The 19,838-nt window shown below is 37.9% G+C and overlaps 1 protein-coding gene across 2 annotated transcripts in view; it reads right to left on the bottom strand.

Annotated features, from left to right (window-relative positions):
- Nucleotides 1–3,561: 3,561 nt before the first annotated feature.
- tmod2.L (tropomodulin 2 L homeolog) overlaps nt 3,562–19,838 on the bottom strand; it is a 32,649-nt gene continuing 16,372 nt past the window's right edge. The window contains exons 4-10 of one of the 2 annotated variants that reach the window (XM_018253076.2): nt 12,649–12,771; nt 10,002–10,088; nt 8,315–8,448; nt 6,949–7,056; nt 6,250–6,393; nt 6,021–6,165; nt 3,562–3,737 (exon numbers count right to left, since the gene is read on the bottom strand). In XM_018253076.2, the coding sequence (XP_018108565.1) occupies nt 3,703–3,737; nt 6,021–6,165; nt 6,250–6,393; nt 6,949–7,056; nt 8,315–8,448; nt 10,002–10,088; nt 12,649–12,771 (776 nt within the window). In that variant the 3' untranslated portion in view covers nt 3,562–3,702. The remainder of the gene's footprint in view (nt 3,738–6,020; nt 6,166–6,249; nt 6,394–6,948; nt 7,057–8,314; nt 8,449–10,001; nt 10,089–12,648; nt 12,772–19,838) is intronic. The other variant, XM_041586779.1, reaches the window with a different exon arrangement.

The following is a 19,838-nucleotide window of genomic DNA, read 5'->3' as shown; positions in this document are numbered from 1 at the left end:
AAACAGAGAGCACAATATTAGAATTATAGGAAATGACTGTGAACTGAAACATGTTAAGGGAATAAAATAAAAGCACATCATAGAAAATTCCTCTCTAGTTTTTTTTTTAAATTTATTCCAGCACATCCAACTGGCAGCTCTGAAGCTACAAAACCTTTTAATATCCCAGCGGTAAGGCTATTCTGACACATAGAAAATAATCAGAGCTAATTAGAAAACTGTCAATATTTTAATAGTGAATCGACTTAAATACCTTTTACTGGGTGTAAAAAACAATGAATTATCGCTGGAGAAGGGAATAGAATATTATGGCCTGCCAAATGCTTATTAAACAGTAAGAATACCGACTTTAATACAGAATTACTAGAACTGATTAATCGTGTTCTTATGTAGTTCTAAAGGAGTTTTTGTACTCATATTGTAACAGGTCCATTTCCTTCTTTAGTTACACATGCAGTTTTGAAAGGGTTGTATGGGTAAAATAATGATGATCAGACCCTCTGGCATCTTTTATCAGGCTCTTTTTGGAGAAGGTTGTCCCATCAAAAATCTGTGTGATGCACCTTGCAAGCCTGGGGTACTTCTGTCACCCATATATGGGTGCCCAGTAAATTATACCTGCTGTTTGAATGCTAAAGGTGTTTAGATCATTAGGAAGCTTTGCAACTGTTATTAAGTTTCACCAATGTATCCCGGGAATTCAAAAATATCAAGTAACAAACATAATTTTTATTTTTAAAATTTCATTTTTTTTATTCTTATTCCCTTTAAATAAACTGAACACAGGTTATATTTTCATTTCCTATGTTGCGCTGAGCCCCCATCTTGCTAAATTCTATAACTAGGGTAGTTATGGGATACTACATAGAGATATTAGAATGACATTGGATACACTAAGGGGTAGATTTATCAAGGGTCGAATTTTGAAGTAATGGGAGTAATGTTTTTTTTTGAACTCCCATAACTTCGAAATTCAAATAAATAAAGACCAACCGAAATCGAATCGAAGTAAGATCAAATTCAATTCGAAGTATTTTCAAAAAAAAAAAAAAAATTAGATTTTTCAAAGTCCACCAATTGACTGCATATGGGTTCTAGGAGGTCTTCCATAGGCTAAAACAGCAATTTGGCAGGTTTTATATGGCGAATGGTCGACAGTACATGATAAATTTTGATATTTGAATTTTCAATTTTTTTTCAAATTCGAGATTGAAATTCAAATTTTTTTTATTCAAATTTTCACTTTGAACCGTGATAAATGATTTTCAATGTAAAATCATGATGTTAACATTGCACTTTTTGTTATGAAAATATTTATATGTAACAAGATTGCTGTTTTTGACCTTGTCTTAATATTGTAGCAAAAGCTGGCAATAATGATTACACGTGTAATTTAATAGCTGTATTTTATTTACATCATATATATTATATAAAATTAATGTAAAGCATCAAAATGCAGCAATTAGTATGAACATGTAAACTATCACACTGCTACTTACTCTGATGTAAATATTATGATTCCCCATAGAAGAATTATACATCAGGTGTGTTTGCATCCTTGACTGAGAGCACCAACAAAATGGCATTATGAGTGTCACCAAGATTTATGGATTCACAGACAGGGGCACATTTACTAAGGGTCGAACATCGAGGGTTAATAAACCCTCGAATTCAACCCTCGAAGTAAAATCCTACGAATTAGAATTCAAAGGATTTACCGCAAATCCTACGATCGAAGGAAAAATCGAACGACTCGAAGGATTTTCATTGATCGATCGAAGGATTTTCCTCCGATCAAAAAAACCTTAGAAAACTGATGGGGAAGGTCCCCATAGGCTAACATTGTACCTCGGTAGGTTTAAACTGGCAAAGTATGTAGTCAAAGTTTTTTTTAAAAAGACAGTACTTCGACTATCGAATAGGCGAACGATTTTTAGTTCGAATCGAAGTCGTAGTCGAAGGTCGTAGTAGCCTATTCGATGGTCGAAATACCCAAAAAAATACATCGAAATTCGAATTTTTTTTACTTCGAATCCTTCACTAGAGCTTAGTTAATGTGCCCCTAAGCGTCCCTGACCTTAGCAGGAGAACATGATATTTGACACTTGGGGGCAGATTTACTTATTGGGCAAATTTTCCCTCCATACTTTGCGCGACTATGTCAGACATTATTTCTTGACAAATAGACGTATTCATCAAAATCTACAATTTCATCTTGGCAAAAAAACGCTGGCGTACTTTTGTCAGCAATTTCTTAAATTTTCTCTAGCGTTACTATCTTCATTAAATTCAGGGGTATATATAGGTCAAATGTAAGTATCTATTAGTGATGATGGGCAAATTGCTGAAAGTGGCCACTTATTATTAAAAATGTCTTAAGGAAGCAAAATAAAGACAATAGAGATCCTCTATTGTCCTAGACATAAGAACACCCTAAAACAAATGTGGCAAGAGCTTCAAACAATTAAAAAAGTTTAAATAATACTTAACAGTTACAACTTGTAAACATAACCCACATTAAAATATGAAAAAACACTGTTGTTTTGTCTTTTTCTATGACTTTTTTTTTTTGGAGTACAGGATATGATGTCACTGACATAATAATGTTGAGGATGTAGTTTCATTATTAAATTGCCAGTCAGAACCTGGCGAAATAGACTTTGGTGAAAAGGGTAACGAATAGAAACTTTCACACTTTTATAAATCTGTCTGGCAAAAGTTTTCCGCTAGCAAAGTGTGTTACTCGCCTTTTAGCAAATTGATGATGTCCCTGTGAATTTTGCTGAATTTTCACCCAAAAAAAACGTTTCACTATTTAGCAAATATGCCCCTTAGGCAAATTTGCCTGTGGGAAAAAATCTCATGACACCCAATCAAATTGTTGCATTCATTGTTCTACCTGCAGCTGACTGGAAAAAAACCCTATCTCTGATTGCTATGGGTTACTGCCCATGGGCAAATTTACCCAGTTTTAATAAATGAGCCCTAGTGAGTGTAAATTATGGATTTGTAAACTTTATCTGCATGAAAAGACAATGGGTTTGCATGTTACATGTTTCAGAATGTAGTGATGGCTTCATACTTTTCAAATGTAAGATGGGGCAATGACCAACAAAGTGCCCTATTTTGAGGGCATCTCGTGTTACAAGACCTAGAGGTTTTATAGACGCTGGCTACGGAAATACTTCTATAGATAAAAGCAGTACATCATTTACCACAGTGAAGCATGCATGAGAACTGACTACATATATGTTATAATATTACAAATCTTGGAAACATACTAGCTCAAATGAAAGCTACATTCAATGTATAGTATGTGTGCGTTCAGCATCTGGCACTAGGTTTATGTGTCTGTGTTTCCTATCTGGAGATCTTATCTCATATCACAAAGTGGCAAAGTGATGTTGGCTCTTGTGTTATACGGGTTGTTGGTTCATAGAGCACAACACTAGAAACACTCAATGTAGAAAACATAGCACATAAAAATGGGTAGATTTCACATTACAGTATGTTACAGTTGGCAACAGTAATATCAGTGTGTCTGGCAGGAAACACCTTGAGCGATTTTGAAGGAATTTATATAAATAAGTGGACATTAAAAAAACCTTTGCCTGAATTCATACAAGTGCATTTTTAGTGTCCAGCATACTGAGTATTTCCCCACAGGATTCAGCATATTTCTTATGGCTGTCTTTCTTCATCCTACTGATGTTCCCTTTCAACTCGCTTCTGACGAACTGGAAAGAGAGAGAGAGAAAATGAGTCTGACATCCCTGAAGATACAAAGGACATTTTATGCATCTAATAAAGACAATATGGTGCATTGATAATTGTACAGGTTGTTTGGAATGTGCAGGTGCTTTTTGGTCCAAGCTCTAATTTTTATTTTATGTTCCATAAAATCTATAGTAGCAGCAAACCACATTCTTCCTCCTATGGACAAGTTTGATCTTCTATGGGGCAGATTAATTAACCGGCGAAAAGTTGGCAGCGACCATTTCGCACCCATGGCTAAAAAATTCAATCAGACAACGCTAATTCACTAAAATGCGGCCTTTCGTCGTGGGCACCTATCTCTTTCACTAGTAAATTGGCACCTGCGTTTGCCACTTCGCCCTTTAGTAAACCTGCCCTTAAGATGGCTATTGAGCTGCACATTGGAAATGCATCCTTCTACAGAACTAGCACCGGGAGCCAAACATGCTTTTGGATTTTCCCATCTAACAGGTCATATGCTATTTATGCACATTCAGCCTATTGTGCATCTTTTGGCTTCTGTCACTGGCAAGTGATAAAGAACTGAAGAAGAATGTACAGTTCTCTCCTTGCCGCACTACTGTACTACAGCATGTAGTGTTTTCATTGACATTATTTATTATCAAATACAGGATGCAGAAATTAGATATGTCTTCTTCCCTCTAGGTAAAATTACGTTTTAGTTTGGTGTAGATAGTAATATTATGCATCAAGTTGGTCTTCAATTTTTATTTTTTATGGTTTTTCCGTTTTTTAGCTTTTGCTCAGTAACTCTCCAGTTTGGTAATTCAGTAGCTAACTGGTTGCCAGGAACTTATTTTCCTTGGTAACCAGGCAGTGGTTTTGAATGAGAAACTGGAATATAAATATGAGAGGCCCTGAATAGGGAAATAAGTAAGAAAAAGTAACAGTAACCAGAAAATTGTAGCCTCACAGAGCAAAAGCTTTTTGGCTACCAGATCAGTGACCCCTGTCTGAAAGCCAGAAAGAGGCAGAAGAAGAAGGCTAATATAATTAAACTATAAAAAATAAGGTGAACCACTGCTTATAAAATTACCTACTGCCTCAATCTACAAAAACTGGCCTCTTTAGAGGGGACTTTGTACAGTAATCAGAACACTCGTATATTGATACTAATGGTCTACACAGGACAAGGGTGGAGAGATTATTTTGTTCTGAGACTAACTGTATCAGATAAAGTAAATCCTAAAATTATTTTTGCACTAATACCCTCCAAATTGTCCATATCAACAGTGAGAGTTAGGGGGTTAATTATCAAAGTCCGAATTTATCTCAATATTTTCTGCCGGTCAAATCCACTCTGAGTTTTTTTACTACATTTTCCCAAAAATTTGCTTTTTGGGAAAAAAAACTGATTTTCACGATTTTTTCGGATTTTTCCATCGGATTTTCACGATTTTTTTTTTCTATTTTCACCCGAAAACTTGCACGAAACCCAGCGCACATCAGAAAATCATTGGGAGTTCTCCCATTGACTTATATGCAACCTCGACAGGTCTGAGATGCCGGATTTTCAGATTCGGACTTTTCTTATCTTCTGGGTTTAATAAATTCTGAAAAAACTTTAAAAGTCAGATTTTATAAAAAAAAAAAAAATGAATTTTTGATGATTTTTGCATTTGGAGTTTAGTAAATACCCCCTTTAGTGTTGTCCTTTATTTATATAGTGCCAAGATAATATGCTGAGTATTAAAGAGAATATTTTACCAATGATATTGTTTAGATTTTATTATTTTAATTTAATACATCACTTTCTACCAAGAGAACTTTCACCTTTTGTTTGCCTGGTGCACTTTTACACATTTCACTGCACAGCGAAGAAAATGTTTACTGGTTTTGCAAATGTGTAAATCATGGGTCTTAATTATGATTAGCATGTGAGGCCATGATAAGAAAAAGGTTGAGAGCCAATGGTCTGCTTTAACAGATGCAGCATTACGTTGCTTCCACCTACTTTATCAGCAGTAGAGCTGGAAGTGAATGCACAAACCATGCATTGTTGTAACTACAACAACATTTACTAACCAGGACAAATGTTATTGAATAGCCATGTCCTCATAAAGCATATGAGTCCTTGGTTTAAATGCAGTGTAAGTGCCATTCTGTGGTTTTCTGTGGGAAAAGCGAATTCATACACAGAGCATTCACTCATCTCTGGTATTGCCTGCACTTTACTGTATTTTTAGGGGAAAAACAATAAAGGTATTATAATGGCTTTTCTTTTTGGTTCACGTTTATCTCACCTAAGTCATTGTTCTTTGTAATGGCTGTGGCAACCCTGATCCTTGGGCCCTGGTGTGTAAACTGATAGCCAAATTTAAGAATTGCTGAGTTCTCTTCCAGCATCAGAGCAATTTCCATCTCTACTGCAGTGCCAAGCTGTTGCCTCTGTCAAAAGTAAGCAGAATAGCAGATGAGACAAATGTTGAAGTCCTAATGTTTTTCAGTCACTTAGAAATGATGACACTTTACCTGGTTGGCGATCTTGATCTCTGTTAGGGTCTTGTTTTGTTTCAGGGCTTCCACTAGAGCTAGGATCCCACTTCCAGTGATAAAATTTGTTTCCACATTGAGACTCTTCAGAGTTTTATTAACTTTTAACATATCTGCAAATGCCTTGAAAAATGGAGACTAAATCAGACCCAGGGATATCGAACTTCTACCCTCCAGCTGTTTATGGAGGTCTGATTGCCAGAAGCGGCTGAGCGATTTAGTTCAGTAACAGTTGGTTCTCTATAGCTTAGAGATTCCTCATCTATATTGTTTTTCTCAGACTTTTTCCCTCTCCACTATCCACACACATGGCAGGTTTTAATATCAGTACAATATTTTCACATTCAGGATTTACATAGTTTAGTTCAACCCCTCCAAATGAAAACCCAGCATCCATACATACACCCCTCTCTACTTTTAATTAAATTCTATATACTCAAACCTATACTAACTATAGAGCTTAGTATCACAATAGCCTTTGATATTATGTCTGTCCAAAAAACCATCCAAGCCATTCTTAAAGGCATTAACTGAATCAGCCATCACAACATCACCCGGCAGTGGATTCCACAACCTCACTGTCCTGACTGTGACGAACCCCCTACGTTGCTTCAAATGAAAGTTCTTTTCTTCTAGTCTAAAGGGGTGGCCTCTTACGTTGCCAGCTTGTTTACTTACAATTGCCACTGGGTCATTGCTTCGTGTAGCTGCAAGGCTGAAGGCTTTTACATGAGTGTTAGTCTCCAAAGCCTTGGCAAATTCCTTGAGAGTTGGGATAGGAATATTCTGCAGTATTCAAAAAATCATGTCTGAATACAATATTTATGTTTTTGATATGGTACAAATTAATTCTCTCGGTTAAACAATAAATATTTATTTGCAAGCTTAAAGCAATACTGACACTATAAAAATCATAGGAATGTGTCAGTATCAAGTAAATGCTGCATCCGGAATAGTTTCCCTGAAAGCCGCCCCCAGCCCTGTGAACCTGTGTGCAGCAGACACTACTAACAGATCTTCTGCATTGCTTCAGTGATGCTGGGCTGGGGGCGGAGCGATCCTCCCATAGGCTGAACTCCTGTTTTCATTTGTAATCAGCCCAGCGTCACTGAAATGGTAAAGAAGATCATTTAGCAGTGGCGGAGGGTCGGTTGAACGCAGGTTTGCAGGGGCTGGAGGTGGCTTTGCGGGGGGTTTTGAGGGGAACTATTCCTGATGCAGAATTTACTTGATACTGACACGTTCCTATGATTTTTATAGGAACGTGTCAATATTGCTTTAAGTCTGAGCATAGGTCTCAGTTAATGTAATTTAATAATGAAAACTACACCATAAAAATCATGATATCCCTTTCCTTTAAGTTACCCTTTAAAGGAGAACTCAACCCCCCCAAATAAGAAAACCCCTACCTACTAACCTAGACCCCCTCCCTGATTCTCCCCCCCCCCCACATATTTGAATAGCCCTGAAAATGTCCTTAAAATATTTCTCACCTATTAATGCAGAGTAAGTGCAGCAGAGCTCGTGGGTGCCATCTTCCTGATCTTCAGATTTCTTCAGGTCCTCTTCAGGTCCTCTTCAGCAATTCTGATCCTCGTAGGCAATTTCCAGCATCCACAGATGGTACGAACCGGAAGACTGCTCCTACTGCGCATGCACCAATACGGCGCTCTATTACAGATGAAGACCAGCGATATGGAAGATGGTGCCCACAAGCTCTGCTGTGCTTATCTGCACTAATAGGTGAGAAATATTTTAGGGACTATTCAGGGCTATTGAAGTATGCGGGGGGGGGGGAGAATCAGGGAGGGGGGGTTAGCTGGTAGGGGGTTTTCTTAATTGGGGGTTGAGTTCTCATTTAAGGCAATGAATGAGTTTTACAAACTCCCATGAACTCTAAATTCGATCCTTGATAAATCAGCCCCCTATTGTTGCACATAAGCATCCTGTATGTAAAACCATAAATCCCTTTAAATCAATCTTATCATTATGGATGAATGCAAATGAATTAAGTCATTCTAAATTGTCCAACAACGTACATTACCTTGATATTGTTCAAATTGACACCCAGAAGAAATGGATCATTGTCTTTTAACCTCTGCAAACTTTCTTCCACATTAGTGGGATTAGGCGGATCCTCAAATGTTGGCTTCACCTTTTCAGCCTTGACAATATCTACTGAAAACATAATTATTACATCCAATGTAACCATCATTATGGGCCTAATTCATGAAAATCTGAATTTTTCTGATTATTTTAATTAAAAAAATCCACAATTGGACCTTATTTATTAGTGAATAGTGAGTGAAAATCCAAATTGTACGATTGCTCGATTTTTTTTCTGGCTTTTTCCTGAAAAGCCCAAAAAGTCCAAAATAGTTGGATTTTCGGGCTAATTCCAGCGCAGACCAAAGAAACTTACAAAAAGGAAAGGGACCTCTCCCACTGACTTATATACAACCTCGGTAGGTCTGAGATACTGGATTTTCAGATTCAGACATTTTCCATCCTCAGGGTATAATAAATCTCAAAAATGTTGAGTTTTTTTTGCACTAAAACTTTGGATTTTATAGTAAGTTTTTGGCATTTGAACTTTAATAACCCCCTAAATGTATCATTATGTAATGCCTTATATACAAGTGACTTACAATAGATAAATCCCTAAATAAAATGATAATTCTATTTTCATTACATTATGAGCAAGGGCTGCATCAGGCTACCTTTAACTTATACATGGTAAATAAAGGATTGAGCAATCTCATACTGCTGATATCGCTCATTCCTAAACAAAGTTAGACCTCCCTTTTATAACCAAAACAAGCAACAAACAACAGTGCAAAATGCAATAAAATCACTAAAATCCAATAAAACCACAAAAACAACACTTTTTGCCTACTGTAATTAGCCACCAGAATCACAGTTTGAATATTTTAGCTTGGCCAAACAGGTTTTACAGACAGAAACAAGCAAACAACAGCTACACAGTGTGTGTCACACTAATCTGGGGACAAGCAGGCTGGAAATCCAGAGGAGAAGGCAGGAGGGATTCAGGAACCAGAGGGGTCGTTTTCTGTGCAGGTCCATTGAGTGGGCAGCACTGGGGGGGTCCAGGAAGTGTGGGCAGCAGCAGGACACGTAGACTTCACGTGCCTGCTGCTGTCTTGGGGCCCCTGGGTGATCGCACCCTAAGGGCCAATTCACCCCCTCCTGCTCTGCTCATTGCCTGGGGGGGAACAATCAGGATGGAGCTAGCAGCTTGAAAAACTTCTCCTCAGCTCCCCAACCCGGAAGTTCTGTGGCACTTAAGGTGGCCATACACGGAGAGATCCGCTCGTTTGGCGATGCCCCTAGGGCCCAACGATCAGATCCTAACGTATAATAATGGGCGGTCGGATCGCGGGACCGCATCAACGAACAGATGCGGCCATAATCCAACGGGATCTTTAGTCCCATCCGATCGAGATCTGGCCGACTTTCGGCCAGATCTCGATCGGGGAAGCCCGTCGGGGGGGCCCCATACACGGGCCAATAAGCTGCCGACTTGGTCTGTCGGCAGCTTTTATCGGCCCGTGTATGGCCACCTTAAGGTACCTTTATCCACAGAACGGAGATTCTATAATCTATGGCACTTAAAGGGCTAATTCTGTGTTACTGTTATAGTTAATTATAAAATACAACCATATTTTACATCACTGTACACAACATTGTGGAGAACACAAATGTATACTTACTTCTAACATCCCTTCTTTCACCATCATCTCTGTTTCCATTTTCATTTCCCTGTGGTCTGCTGGCAAAGTGCTGGACTCCAAGGACAGCTATAAAAAAGGTGTATTTATTTATAAAAACAATTGCGTTATTTAGAGGAGATTAACATCATCAATCCTATTTAAAGGGGAAATGTTGCTTTTTTTTTTTTTTAAAAAAAATGATGTATCATTTAGTCAATGCAGAATAACATTTTGTACCTAAAAAAAATTCTGTTAATATTAAACCTGACACCTTTGTTGGACAGTTACTTTCTAGTCTGTTACAAACAAGCAGTGGGTACATTCTTATAGTCCTTCTGTATAGGGCACTTAGTGTGTGCGAGGAGTTTGTACTGTTCTCCCCACGCTTACATGGGTTTCCATGGAACTCCCATTACCTCCATGCTCAAAATATACAGACAGAATAGCTGATGTGTGTGTGTGTGAGCTCCACTGGAGCAGGGAATGATGTGAATGACATAGGAATAAATCTGTGGAATACTGTTGGCACCATATAAATAAATAATACTAATAATAATAATGTTCCAGTCTAATTGCTTGGCAGAGAATTATTCCTAAATAATGAGCATCACTAATAGGCTTTGTGCATCTATGGTGACTGTGAAATGTGTTCAGGGTTGCTGAACTGGGTCTGGGCTGTTGTTGTATCCAGTAAAGCTTTTAAATGATAAATTGAATAAATACTGAAATATTGAGGCCACTAATCCTACTATTTACACTGCTTGATAAAATCGATGTAGGGGCTTTTGAAATTGGTGAAATGCTTAAAACTGACCATGGCCATATTTAATTATTACCCTGACTTCCTTCCTGGCCTCCTCAGCACCAGGAAAACATAATGTCCCTCCAAATAGATATCAAGCTAAACAGTATTATGTTAAAACAACTTATAAACATTGTATATTTTACTTTCTGAAGATATGAGAACAGTCAGAACCAACCTTTGTACCCGCATCCACTCGGGCAAATTTACTAAAGATCGAAGCAGCTAACGCTAGCGCAAATTCGCCAGCGAAGTGGACCTACTCTAGGGCTACTTCGCACCCTTACACCAGGCGAAGTTGCGCTATGTCGAAGGGACGTAACTGCGCTAATTCACTAATTTACGCATTTTACTGGACGATACCTCTTGTGCCAGACTTGCCTTCGCCACCTCAGACCAGGCGAAGTGTAATAGAGTAGATAGGGATTGCTTCAAAAAAAGTTGAAATTTTTTCTAAGTCCCAGAAAACGATGGCGTCTTTTCCTTTTTTAAGGGTGATAGGCTGAAAAAGATTGTAAATTCCCGCCCTTCCCCCCTACATTTCCTAACATATGCCACATAAACTATACACTGGGCACATGTATAGGGCAAAATAACAATCTACTTTATTTTATGAAGTTTTCCCAGGCTTGTGTAGTGTAATGTATTTGCTGCTACATATACGTCCATTGTATTTTAACGTGGCGCCGTCTGCAAATTAGGCATTGCTAACGTAAATTCACATAGCTTGACGAATTAACTCTAGCGCAACTTCGCTATCTTTCGCCTCCCTGAGCACAACTTCGAAATTTTAGTGAATTGGCGGATTTTAGTGAATTTAGTCACTCTTGTCCCCAAGAGTGACGTTAGAGATCGCCAAGGTCCTCTAGAGTGAAATTCCACCACTCTCCATTCATTTCTATGGGATTTTTTAAAGAATATTTATCAATGGGTGAAAGTGAAAGTTCATCCTTTGATAAATATGCCTTTCAAAATCCCATAGAAATTAATGGAGAGTGGTGGAATTTCACTTTAGAGGACGATATCCATCTCTAAATTCACTCTTTGATAAATTTACCCCTGTGACTCTAGCAGTCAAATAGCAGCTAAATACCACCATGAAATAACCAAAAATACTGCCCTGTTTACATTAAACTCCTTTGTGTAAAGAACTCTGAAGGAAGGGAGGAGATTCTAATCTGTCATTAATATTCTGTAGGACTGGCAGGAGCTTAACCCGAGGATAGATTTTTTTGCAGTTTCTTAAAGGGGAACTCCACAAAAAGATAACTTAAGCTTTCTGAAAAGTATACATAATTTTAAGCAACTGAAATGCAATATATATCAGTTAAAAAATATGCAGACGTTTCATGATTTTTAATGGTTTCTGACAGTAAGCTTAGCCCCCTGCTCTTCTGTTGATCTTTCTGACTACTTTGCTGAGCTAGCTGACTACTGTTACTTTGTATCAACAGCCATATGTCCTTAGCCTGCATCCTCCAAACCCCACAATTCCCTGCACATGTGATTTCAATAAGGAACACAACATCACAGTGCAATTCATTGTGGGTTATGTAGTTCCTGCATGCTGTCTGTAAGCTGTGGAGTAGTTGTTACAATCAGTGTTTAGTCCCTCGTTCCCTGCCAGGATTTCAAATGATGTAGAAAGAGAAGAACTGTTAACCAGCTGGATTGCAGCATATAAAATTGTAGTTATTTATACTTTTTGAAGAAACAGGTAACTGTGATGGGTATATTAGGGGTTTCTGTGTTATGCGGGCCTCTTTTTCAAATTTTGGTTTAGAAGCTGGAGTTCCCCTTTAAATCTGCTATTCAAGAGAGTATTCATGAGCATATAGCACTGACTTGCAAGGTCGCTGAGTTCAGTATCTGTGGCGCTTGCAAGAGCTTCTTCCAGTTCTGGCTCAAGAGTCACCTTCTCTTCTGGCTGCCTTTCAATGGGCATGTGCTTGGGAACAAAGACTTTGCCTGTAGGGAGACATAAGCAAGAGCATATTACACAACCGTACTTAGTCATCGCTAAAACTCTACATCCCTTTTCAAGGAAAACTGAAACACAAGTTGCTACATTCTTGCAATTCTGCTACTGTCGGATTTTTATTTATCTGATCAGATTCAGTACTATGAATTGTCATTAAAAAAAACAGACACTTTGCAAGTTGGATGCAAAAATACATTTTTCTTTTCTTTTTAGCTTTAAAAAATCTCATGCAGTTTTGCATACAGTAAGTTCTGCCATGGATAAGGAATAGTAATAAATAGATTGTTATAAAATATCCAAGTGAACAATAAACAAATCCCCGACCTAGCAGGTTTTAAAGCCAATCATTTCAGCTGAAATCTAATACTGGACTAATCTGAACAAATATAAATAAATATAAGCAAGCAGGCTGATATGATAAGCCGTGGTGTGGCCAGCTTTGTGCAAGCAGCGAGCTGAAACAGCAAACAAAGAGAATCTAAGTTAAAAGGGTGAACTGGAATCATCAGTTCAGTTTAAACTGCACAGAGCTAGTGGAAATCTAACCCTGTCATTTTTGCTATGGTTAAAACTACGCACACCCTTCAATTCTGTGCTGCTGCTCCTAACTCACGGAGACCATTTATATCACTTAATAACATATCTTGGCATGAACTGACTCTGTAGCACTGGCAAGGAAGCCAAAATAGAATATATGACAAATGAGAATGAGTCTTCCACAGCTGTTTGTTGGTAAGAAACCAAGGAGCCGCTCCTCTGGCACAAGACAAGCCTAACATCAGATCTGGAGAGGGAGGGGACGGAACACAGCATGGGGCCAGAACTTTTGTGCCAAATTATCTGGGAGAGCCTACAAATAGAAATGTGTTGTGCTTCCATCTTGTGCAGCTGTTTAGTGGGAAAAGTGTTCTGGGATAGTTAAAGTGGATCAAGAATTATGCAAACCTATTCTTTTGAGTAAAATGCAGTTTGAATAGTTTTAGCTACAGGTCACGCATTATTTTGCTTGCAGTTCTTTGAGACAATGAGCCAAACAAAAGTGTTTATAAAGCACACCAAAGCACAGGACAGTGAAATGTCAATAATGTAAATATCAAGCGAAGGACTGAGGTTTTTTTTTAACTTAGTTTTCTTGTTTAGTCCTCACTTTTTTCCAGCAACAACTAAATACACCTCTGGTAGACAAACCATAACTGAGCAGAGACTAAAATGGTTTCTCTGTTGGTGCCAATAATTTGGTGAATAAGAAGATGTTTTGTTGTGATTCAGGTGATACCTGCCTGACACAGTGCATTTGGATAAGGCAATGCAAAGATGATGGCAAAGCACTTTGTGAAGAAACATTACTCATTGTACATGACACTATACATATATTGTTGTGTTCTGTTGCTATTTCAGTTTTTTTTTCTGTGCAAAAACAAGTAATTTCTTAGCACCGCACAGCTTTTTATTTATCTTGGTCATCCATACTTTAGAAAAATGGGAAGGCTGCCTTTTACAAAATGTCTTCTTTATTTTACTAGTTACATTATAGTTCTATGTCAGGAACTAGGAATGTTCCCATCTATAGGGGGGAAGGGGTGTTCTGGAAGTTGTAGCACATAAGGTTGCCTATTCCTGATTATTGTATCCATATTTTTTTCCTGCAGAAATAGCTAAGATGACAGAGGTTCTGAAATGAGTGTTATGCAATAAGAGACACGAGTTAGCCATCAGGGTCTGGAAATAATTAGAGGCGTAGTTTTGTTATCATGGATTTCTTATTCAATGTTGCATACTCTAAAAGCATTAAGGACGAAGAGACTCCAAAACACATTTATTTCACTGTAATCTGCAGAATCTGATCATTCAAAGGTTAGACATAGTTGCGAGATTAGAGCCACCTGTGATTCCCTATCGTGGAAAGTGTATACAAATTGTGAACTCAAGAATGATACACGTGGTATAAACAGTGCTAGAAATAACTTGCACTGACATGTTTTTCAAATCCATCTCAAGTATAGTTACTGGCTGAATAGTGTATCATCATCACAGATCTCTGCATTGTTGGACCAGATTAAAGCAAATAAACAGCTTTGTTGGACACAGTTCTTCTACAGAAGAGGAGTTACACACTGGCAAGTCATGGGACTTTGATTTGGATTCCAAGACAATCTATCTTGCCATTTTATGAAAAAAAATACCTGGTGTTTCTTATAGCCAGGGTTGGACTGGCCCTCACTGGCCCAGACCCGAGCCCTGCTGTGCTCCCCATGGCCACTGATCTTCCTCCCCCAGGCACTGATCTCCCTCGGGGGAGGGCAGGTGGCGGTGGCCCCTGTAGGGGGGTGTGGGCCCCTGGGGCAGCAGCCTCGATGGGCCCTGCACCCAACCCTGCTTATAACCCATCATTACCATGTATAAGATATTATGGTGTATATGTGTTTAGGCACCATTCAGTACTGGTGCTGTAAATATATGTTTAAAGGGATTCTGTCATGGGAAAACGTGTTTTTTTTCAAAATGCATCAGTTAATTGTGCTGTTCCAGAATCCTGCACTGAAATATATTTTTCAAAAAGAGCAAACAGGTTATTTTATATTTCATTTTGATATGGGACTAGGTATCCTTTTACATTTCCAGATGCCCTCAGTCAGGTGACTTGTGCTCTGATAAACTTCAGTCACTCTATACTGTTGCACTGCAACCTAAATTAAAAAAAATACATTTGTTGGTTCAGAAATAAAATTATAAATGCTAGAGTAATTTATTTGTGATGTAAACAGTCTAATTTAGAAATAAAAAGTACGCCAGAAAAATCATGACATAAACTCTTTCATGACATTAAACAGAGCAGTGAGTTAGGTCTATTAAAATGATAGCAAGTGTAATAGAAAAAAGGCATTTAGCTCTGTACTACACATATTACGGTTCTTTACCACCTACTGGGAAGTTTGGTTCTAATGTCATTTAAGCTGTTCTATTAAGGGTGCATTAAGAAGATAAGCTGTGATCATTATGGATGTCTAGTTACCCATACCAACCAACTTAATCTTTACTTTTAAATAGCAAACAAGTAAATGATACCTGCCGGTTGGTTGCTGTGGGCTACTAAGACTGCTACTATATTACACCATACAATTGTACATGTGGCAAGTAACATTTTTAGGAGGGCACCAGCAACCTTCAGTGATCTCTCATGAACCACACATAAATCTCAAACATGGTATCTGCACAAGGAGGGTTCAATGCAAACTACTACGGTATCTTTGTAAAGACGCAAAAAAAAAAAAAAAAAGAGACCAAAAATAATTAATCTTGCTGATTATATTTATACAACTTGAGGATTCATGGCTTGATGGTAATTCCTAGAAAAATACTTTGCTGACTTTTCAATGATTATTTTTTCATGAAAATGAAGAATTCAATGATTATAATTTTGTTTACATTCAGCACTGGCAAATCATATCCCAACTATACAAAATGAAACACAAATGTTGCTAAGTACATTTGTTTTGACCAGCTCAGTTTGCTGTTAAAATGACCTACTGCTAAGAGAACCTCTCAGTTCCAATTAATCAAGTTTGTCATTGTTGAAAATATCTTTCGACAGCAGCCACATTTCCGCATATATCTTCCCAACTCTAAAAAATTCTTTCAAAATCATGGAGTTACTTCTCCTACCACACTTCATACAATGTGCCGAATGCATTATGGCTATTTTAAACCTTTACAAACAAAATTAGGCTTAAATCAATAATTCCCAATGAAATGAGGGCTTTCTATGCCATGGACATAGTGCTGCCACATATTGTAGTTACTGGGCCTTACTCATATAAAGTATTAAATACTGATTTAATGATAAGTACTTATCATGCAGCAAACATTTATGGACAGATTTATCAAGGGTCAAAGTGAAATAGAATTTTCGAGTTTTTTTATGGTCAAAACTGTGAAATTCGACTAGGGAATTGTTAAAATTCAATTTGAGTTTTTAAATAAATTTGAATTTGATTTTCGACATGTATCATAGTCGGACCCTTTAAGAACTCGAATTTGAATATTCACCAACTAAAACCTGCCGAATTGCTGTTTTAGTCAATGAGGGACGTCCTGGGATCAATTTGGAGTTTGCTGCCTTCCTGACATTCAAGTTTTTTTCGGAGAAATTTCGAATTCGATTCGAATTTTCAGGTCGATCCTATTCACCCGAGTTTGGAAAACTCCCATGAATTCGAAATTCGACCCTTGCTAAATCTGCCCCTTAATTACACTGTTTTTCCTTGTATAATTATTCAAATTGTTTGCTAGTTGCCAAATAAGTTCTGTGTTTATAAGCACCCAGGCATTTTATAATTTCATGATGTGTGCTCCATATATATATATCCTTGAAAAAGGTCCCAAGAGGGACCGAAACGTTGGAGCACTGTGATGTGTGAAAAATAAAATCACTTGATTTACTAAGGGAAGTGCTGGCGCATATATATATATATATATATATATATATATATATATATATATATATATATATATATAAAACTGCAACTGTATGTGTGTCAACAGTTCTATCTCCCCCAGAATGACATCTAACAGCACTGTCTCTGCAGTTCCTCTCAATATAAACACAATTCCTCTAGCTTTTAAACACAGGAAATACAGAGTAAAGGACAATAAATGAGAAATTTACCGCCAACAAGCTCAGGATATGGACTTTTGGTCTCATAAGATGCATTCAGTCACGTGACGTCACCATTCCAATGTCTGTGATTGAACGTTTTAGTGTGTATAGACAGATATCAATGAACTGCAGGTATGACAATAAAACATTAGCCTACAATACAGAAAATCTATATGCAAAGCAGATATATTTATAGAAGACTAGAGAAGTCACTAGAGAATATGTCAAACAGATGACATGAAGAGCTTCATCATCAGTGGAGGAACAGCAAAGTCTATGGCACCAGTATACAAAATGCTGGTAAGTAACAAGTGCAACAGGAGGGGGCAATATGCTATAGGCAAACAGTAGATAATGTGAGAGAAAGCAGAAGGATACTTTGGGGTGAGATATTAACACTGGTGTCTTGAGTCCAGGACTCCTGCAAGGAGCTTGTATGTTCCATGTCTGTTTGCTTTTCTCTGGGTACTATATACTCAAATAATAATATTCCCTGATTAACTTGACTTAACTGTGCACATGGGCATGATGGGGACCTTAAACTGTATGCTTGGCAGGGACTGATCTAAATGTTGAATAATCTCTCTGTAAAGTGCTGGGAAATATGTTGCCACTATATAAGTAAAGGATAATAATTAAACTCAGTAGGGCTGAAAAGGTATTAATAAAAAACCGAATGTTGGGTGGTAACGTATAAAGTTAGGGAAATAAAAGTTTTCTGCAGTCTTTCTATCAGTCTTTAACAAGAACGTGTGAAAAGAAATATAAAGGGCTCCTTTTTGCTACTGTTTATTTGGTTTTCCTCTGTCTGCTCTCACCCCATAACCCCTAAAACAGTTAATAAAATGTCTATAGAATTGTATTCTGCGTCCCTTAGTACTGTTACCTTAGTCTGGATTTTATTTGTGAGACATCTATTTGATGGCAGCCAAGGATTTTCCATTAAAATGCACAGACCCAGAGAAGTGCCTTGTATTTCAAGGCTCTCTCACTACATAATGGAGATGGGCCTATGTCCCACATCCTGACTTCTATGCTAAGCACAGAACCAAGCCTAAACAATCCCTTCAACAGCTTCCTGTTGAAACCATCCAATTCAGTGACAAAGTGCAGATTTCTAGCTGGACCACTCTTCTGAGTTACATTAAACTTAAACTACAGAATATGTTTATTGCATGATTAAATCGTATATTTATATCAATTGTGCAGACCCCAGCGGGCCTGGGAGAGAAGGAGACCTGTAAGAAAAGGTGAGGGGGGTTGCGGGTAATCTTGCACGTCAGGAGACACCCTTTTAATGCAAATAAGGGTGGGGGCCAAAGAAAATAAATTTTACAGGGGGGCAAGACTCTGATTAATTTAGTAAATAATGCAGTACACAACCGAAAAGGACTGGTGTTAAAGGAGAAGGAAAGCCATTTTCCACTTGGGGTGCCAAATGTTAGGCACCCCTAAGTGATTGTATTTACTTACCAGACCCCCAGACCAGGGGGCTCCTATCAGCAGAAAACTGCACAGGCTGGGATTCTTCCAGCAGGCACCACTGAGCGATCCTCTTCCTGCTTCTTATTTCTTCTTGCGGCTGTGCATGCTCTGTAGAGCGAAAAGCCGAACTTTAACGGCTATTTCATTCTACTGCGCATGAGTCGACCATGGGAAATATGAAGAGTGAAGAAGCAGGAAGAGGGTTGCTCCGTAGTGCTCGCTGGAAGAACCCCGGTCCGGTGCAGTTTTCTGCTGATAGGAGCACCTATTAATCCCAATTAATCTGGTTAAATATGCTGATCTTCATATGTACATCACAAGCAAAATTATCATTATGTAAGATGAAAATTATGTTTTAAACTGACATAAATAAAAGATTTTTGGGCATAAAATGAAAGCTAGAAGATGAGCAAGAAGTATACTCTTTCCAGAAGGGATAAAACAACCATGAGAGTGTTATACTACACCCTACCTGTGCCATGATACAATTCACCCAAAACATCCTTCAAACACAAACATATGAATGGAACAACCCAATAATGTCTATTGCCGTTGGTAAACAATCATAATTCATTTTTTACTACAACAAATATAGATATATTATAAAGGGGTCTAGTAAAAAAAACTTAATCTGGAAAAGCAGGAACATTGCAGAAAAAGGGGATGGAACAGTTCTGAATAGGAAGCTTGGCTAGAAATAGGCAAAGTGCGTTTATACTGTGTGTCCTTCCTTTTAATTCTTTCCGTAACACAGTAATACACAGAAAAAAGAAACTCTTTTGTAAAGCTGGCAGAAATCATATAGAATATTTCTTTCACTCCAAACAGGAAGAAATATTAGGCAGATAGTGCTTTATTCCATGCCCTGAAGGCAAATCAGCCCCTAGTTAAAAAGACCTTAATACCAGCATA

This window comes from Xenopus laevis, chromosome 3L, assembly GCF_017654675.1.
Source record: "Xenopus laevis strain J_2021 chromosome 3L, Xenopus_laevis_v10.1, whole genome shotgun sequence".
Classification (NCBI taxonomy): Eukaryota; Metazoa; Chordata; class Amphibia; order Anura; family Pipidae; genus Xenopus; species Xenopus laevis.
The sequence above is the reverse complement of the archived record's forward strand: the minus strand, read 5'-3'. Positions and strand labels throughout refer to the sequence as shown.